Source organism: Tupaia chinensis, unplaced genomic scaffold (genome assembly GCF_000334495.1).
Source record: "Tupaia chinensis unplaced genomic scaffold, TupChi_1.0 Scaffold145814_1, whole genome shotgun sequence".
Taxonomy (NCBI): domain Eukaryota; kingdom Metazoa; phylum Chordata; class Mammalia; order Scandentia; family Tupaiidae; genus Tupaia; species Tupaia belangeri.
In genome coordinates this window covers 2,000,230-2,005,591 of record NW_006205672.1, presented here as the reverse complement: position 1 = coordinate 2,005,591, position 5,362 = coordinate 2,000,230, and the positions used below count along the sequence as shown (strand labels likewise).

Here is a 5,362-nt window from a genome sequence, read left to right as displayed (position 1 = left end):
CTTAAAAAAAAAAAAAAAAAAAGGTACAAGAACTACTCCAAATTAGAGCAGTAACATTTACAAACCCAGCACCCTCCAGTTTGAATTAAAGGGAACTGTTCTTTGCTTTAAGGCAAATCAGCTTATTGGGGCTTTTTGCTTTTGTTAATTAACCTACACATATTTGCTCACTCACTTCCCTAAAAGGCTTGCCTAAGACAGGCGTTGATTAGAAAAGACCCATACCACACCTTATATTTGAATAAAAGATTTATTTTTCTCAGGAAAAACAGGAAGTTAGGGAAACGCTACATTTTACAACCCACATTTGTAGTTGGTCCTTACCTTTCCTGGCACAGCTGTCAAAAAGCACTAGCTGTTTAACCAGAACCAAGGTGTTTACTCCCACAGAACATACATGGACACCAGAGGACTGCATGTTTTTCCCTGAGAGAAGCGTAAGACAAACAGAAGTCGCTGAGAGCCATCTTTCTAAGCAGCCCCTCCCTTTCCATTCTGGAGAAATTTCCTGAACTATGCAGCTAGTCAGCACTTGGACCACGTGCCTCCACTCCCTACAAACCAACCACTGCCCCCCTTCCCCAACCACTTGGGCTCCGCAAGCCTAAAATATCAAGATCGTCATCTGTATTCCAATAGTCACACCTACTGAATTGGAAGTGAGGCCCCTAAACACCAGTCTATATCTATGCACTTATTTCCACAACTGGAAACGGGAAGACAGGCCTTTTAGTCATCTTAACCAGATCTTAAGATTAATTAAAACTACATAAAGTGCTTTTAGGTCCACAGAGATAGACATGATATAAATAAGTGGTTTATGAACAAGAACGATAAATACACAGGTAAAAATAGCTCTAGTGCGATGACTTTATGGCTCTGAGATGGGCAGGCAGGGTGATTCTCCCCCATTACATTCTTAGTCATTTTATTTATGTCTATTTTTATCTGGAGTCCACAGACTAAAGGTCAACCTCTGAGGCTGAAGCTTTCAGAATGACCCTGGTTCCATATAGAGGCTGGCTTTGGGTTTACCAGTAGCTTTTATGTAATTGAGGTTTAAGAGAGCCCACTTCTTTCAGTGAGTGAGCATATTCAAACCCGAAGGAAACTTCAGAAAGTCAGTAAAATGCAGTTCCCTCTTCTGAAAATTCCGAAGGGGACTTTTGAAACTTTTACCCCCAAAGGTAGGAAAAAGCAACGACTGATACAAAGTTACCAATCCAAGGAAAAGGGACTCTCTCCATTACTCAAGTATTACTGACACAACATCCTTGGTGTCAACCACTTCCCAAAAGGATAAAATTCTTGAAAAATGAAGATCTGCTGACTCTGGGGTGGGGGAGACGAGGGGTAGAGGTGGGGGGTGGGAGGGTCACAAGGGTCTTAGTGGCAGAATCTAAAAGGGCTAGTAAGAGAGTTCAGGGGTGGCGGGTGAAGATGTAGGAACTGATGTATCTGTAAAGGGAGCAGGAGCAGCAAATATTTCAAGGACAAGAAACAAAGTTTGATAAAACATCAAGTCTGAAATCCAAAAGAAATGCCAATGCAAAAATTTGAAACAAAGCTTGGGAATCATTAATAGAAATGAAACAATAAGTATCTGTTTTATTGACATACTAGTGGCTTAGACCTGTGTTTAACAAGCAAGCCTAATAATAGCACCATGTTCACTCTAGCCTGCTTTCCCAAGCCATTTTACAATTTTTTTAAGCAAACAAGGGATCAAATGTCTCTCATCCACCTGATGTGATCTTTTTATACACATAGCTAATAAGTCCCATATGGAACAGCTGAAAATCTTTTAGTAAAAGTTTTAAAGATGAGCTCATGAACTCAGTTTAAATCTCACCATTTAAATGAGCTCAAATGGAAGGAACTCAAATGAGTAGTTACCCAATCAGAGCCCATTATTTGTAAACCAGCCCCCCAGGCCCAAACCTTAAGACTCCACTTTGACTCAATTATTGAAAACCTACATATAAGAAAGTGAAAAGGATTCCAGGTCTTCAGAGATAAATCTAGGGAGTAATTCAAAAAACCAGGTATGAAAATTAAAGCCTGCATAGTCGTGAATCAGATTTGTTCCACTAGAACCAAGTTGAATATAATTAACTCAATTGCTTCTGAATATACTCTAGAACTGACTGGGACAAGGTTTAGAATAGAAAAGCTCTAAGAAATAGGTCCCTAGCTGCAGACTGCAAATTTCAAAAGGGTTATGAAAAAAACTAATGCGAATTTGAAACTGTTCTTTTTATGCTTCAAAGAAATACTTTCTGTAAAAATATATACAATTTTTACAGACAAATACATTTACAAGTTTTCTTAAAAACTGAGGGTATTACATATTTGTAACTAATTATTGAGCCTTAAGTCAAGTATCCTTGGCCATTACTAGGTTAATACACTAACAATCATCAAACCGAGCCAAAGTAGGACAGGTATAGATAGAAGTCCTGAACACCTGGACTTTCTATTCTTCAAGAAATATACTTGGGAAAGCTATTAACAGAGGAAAAGCTTCCCTTCTTCACACACTGTTGTACAGTACTGAGGCTTCTAGTCATAGTTTACTTGTAGCTTAAAATCCATTTCACGTTCACTGACACTGTTAGTGCTTTTAACACTACAGAAAATTAGTGAATTTGGTGTGCATATTTAGTGAAATCTATGACTAGCCTGGCTACTGGCCACTCTCCTGTTCTATACAAGGAAATTAAGTCTTTCCACCCTACCATCTTCACTAAATCTAAAAGTCTTTCTCCGCGGTCTCCCAAAGTCTGCTTGTTGTTGCTGAAACCAAACTGCTTCTTCAGACTCTTCAAGGGGGGCCACTTTTCCCTTGTATTTATTCCTGATGGCCATAATCCTCTTGCCACTTGCTTGTCTGGCTAGGTTGCTAGAGTGGAACTCTTGCAGGTTACGGCCTGGTCAGCTGGAAGTCCAACTTCACAAATACATTTGATTTCACAGATGTATGTGGTTTTGGTGGCTAGAGGGTTAAAAGTCAACTATTGCACTTAACAAGGCTATCTTATTAGATATGCCAAACCAGCTCCTACTCCAGCAACACCTGCAAAAGCCAGCAGCACATTTCTGATGCCGCCTTCTAGGTCCTCTACATGGAAGAACTCCACAAACCCATCCTAGAAAACAAAAAAGAAAAGCACATTTTCAAGCATGGGTTTCTGCTACCTTAAAAATACTATATACATAGAAAAGATTAATTAAAATAGCTAAGATCGCCCCAAAACAAGGATGGACCAATTATTATTCACCCCTGGGCTGCACTTAAAAAAAAAAAAAAGTTCCAGCCAGCAGGTGGCGTGGTGGTCAAGGCACTGGACTTTCACATGGCCTGGTGCTTTCACAGGAGTCCCAGAACTGGGGGTTTGCTTTCTTACCTCCCCTCCCACCTCACTCTGGTGAGGGTGTGTGCCCTATACCAAAGTAAAAAATAATAGTTAAATAAATAATTCTTAAACACAAAGAAACCACCCCGCAGGTTACACCCCTTATTTGTTCAATTAAAAGGGAAGTGGGGGGGTGTCTTAGGAATGTATTTTAGCTGCCATTCTCAGTGGCTTTTCTTCATGGTCTGATTCCACAAGTACTGAAGAGAAGCTAATTGAATTAAAACAAAAATAGCCCACTGAAAACCCAGGATTGTTGATGCAATTCTAGATCACCAGACCACTGTTTCTATGGACCCACTACATAAATCAACATCGAGCAATCAGAGGTCCATAAATTAGAGCCTGGAAACTGAGTCGTGCGTCATAAAAGCCCTTAGATAGCCCCACCTTCTCTAGAAAACCCTTCGATCCCTTTCCACTCCAAGGCCCCCTTGAACCTTAATGCAAACTTACCCAGCCTCTTTGTTTGACTAGCCAGTCTCGTTTCGTCCTTACGAGAATATCTGTGATACTTTCGGCTAATGGTTCGATGCAGCTTTCTTGGTTTATGCTCTTCAAGTGTTTGGCCACAAAGGCACCAAAAGAAATTAGAGTCACAATCCTGCCCCAGTTTGTTACGCCGTCACTGAAAACATGGACCATCACTCGAGACAAAGATTTGACATCGTCTTCGTTTTTGATGTCCAGTTTCCGAAGCATGCCTGAGGAAGAAAAGCATGCGGGTCCTCACGGCCGCCTTTGTCTGCGCCGGGGCACGATTCGCCAGCCCACCCACGGCGAGGGAAGTCGCTAGCTGGGCTCTATAGAACTTAGGCCGACCCCACTCGAACACTGACATCCCACCCTTTCCGGTCTTAGAACAGAGCTGCCATTTCCAGAAGAATCAATATGGGCGGAAACAATGACTCACGGCCAGAATATTCTGGTTACAGAAACTGGACGAGCCTCGTTTCGAGACCGACTCGTCCGGGTTTCCCCCCAGGCTGGGCGGCGGGCCCAGGGCGCCGGGGCAGGGAGCGGCTCCCGAGGCCGCGCGGCCGCTTACCTTGGAAGGCGGTCTCGTGGTTGCGCTGCACGCCGTCCCCGACCCGCCGGAGCGTCTCCAGTGCCTTCCTGCTGGCGGCCCCCGACGCACCCAGGGGCTTGGCGTCCTTGGCGCCGGTCGCCTGCTCCCGGAGGTATCGAGAGATAATCTCCAGCGACTGCCTGTACAGCTCGTCCTCCTCCTCCTCCGCGGGGGGCGGCGTCGAGGGCAGCGACCCGTCGGTGCTGGCGCCATCGCTGGCCGCCCCGACCAAGTCCAGCAGGGGCAGCACGGCTGGCCGCTTCCCGAGGGGCTCGGGCTCGTACCCGTCCAGCTCCTCTTCGGGGGACATGATGGCGTCGGCGGCCGGGGCCTCCATCTCCTCAGGCGACAACGCGCGGAGGGTGGGCGCGAAGAACCGGAGCCTTGCGGGGGTCGCGGTGACGTCGGGCACCTCAGCGCCAATAGGCGCGGGCCGCGCGACCCTCGCGCCGGGTGGGGGGGCGGCGGGGGGCCCCCCGCCGCCGTTTCCGCCAATCACCGCGCCGGCTTCCCCTCCGCCTACCTCCCGCCGGGCCCCGGCCTCCTTCTCCGAAGCCAAAAGCCGCCCTCCCGGCGGGGTGGCGCCGCTGCTGCCGGCTCCCAGCCCGGCGCCGCCGCAGTACAGGTTCAGCCCGATGACCGCGTTCCTCTTGAGCCCAAACATCGCCGCCACCTGGCTGAGAAAGATGGGGAGGCTCCGACTGTCCCTTGAAGGAAGCGGAAGTAACAGTGAGGGCTTTGCTCCCGGATCACCGTTTTAGGGCCAGTCCCTCTGGGTGGCGTCAGCTAACTTCACCAAAAAGGGGCGGAAGCTTCCGAGCTGCGCACGGCACCTACCGGCCGGCCAGCCGGGGCGGGGCCGGGGCGAGGCGGGGCC

The 5,362-nt window shown here is 47.1% G+C and overlaps 1 protein-coding gene and 1 long non-coding RNA gene across 3 annotated transcripts in view; one reads left to right on the top strand and one right to left on the bottom strand.

The window, feature by feature from the left end:
- Positions 1-231: 231 nt before the first annotated feature.
- On the bottom strand, positions 232-5,313 carry MCL1 (MCL1 apoptosis regulator, BCL2 family member). 2 transcript variants are annotated; one of them, XM_006168460.3, is made up of 3 exons: positions 4,465-5,280; positions 3,873-4,120; positions 232-3,149 (listed from the first exon to the last, which is right to left on the bottom strand). In XM_006168460.3, the coding sequence occupies exons 1-3, from the start codon at positions 5,147-5,149 to the stop codon at positions 3,033-3,035; spliced, it is 1,050 nt and encodes a 349-aa protein (XP_006168522.1). In that variant the 5' UTR covers positions 5,150-5,280; the 3' UTR covers positions 232-3,032. The 2 variants fall into 2 exon arrangements, with proteins under 2 accessions (XP_006168522.1, XP_027624070.1); XM_027768269.1 differs by lacking the exon at positions 3,873-4,120 and having other exon boundaries at positions 4,465-5,313.
- LOC102473286 (uncharacterized) overlaps positions 5,142-5,362 on the top strand; it is an 11,571-nt gene continuing 11,350 nt past the window's right edge. The window contains exon 1 of the long non-coding RNA XR_001369740.1: positions 5,142-5,214. This is a non-coding gene — a long non-coding RNA (uncharacterized LOC102473286). The remainder of the gene's footprint in view (positions 5,215-5,362) is intronic.

Excerpts from the sequence above, each read along its gene's own strand:
- MCL1 (XM_006168460.3), bottom strand. The coding sequence starts at position 5,149 with ATGTTTGGGCTCAAGAGGAACGCGGTCATCGGGCTGAACCTGTACTGC. Across the intron at positions 4,121-4,464 it reads CCACGAGACCGCCTTCCAAG|GCATGCTTCGGAAACTGGAC; the intron begins GTAAGCGGCCGC and ends TTTCTTCCTCAG. Across the intron at positions 3,150-3,872 it reads TAGTCAAACAAAGAGGCTGG|GATGGGTTTGTGGAGTTCTT; the intron begins GTAAGTTTGCAT and ends TTTGTTTTCTAG.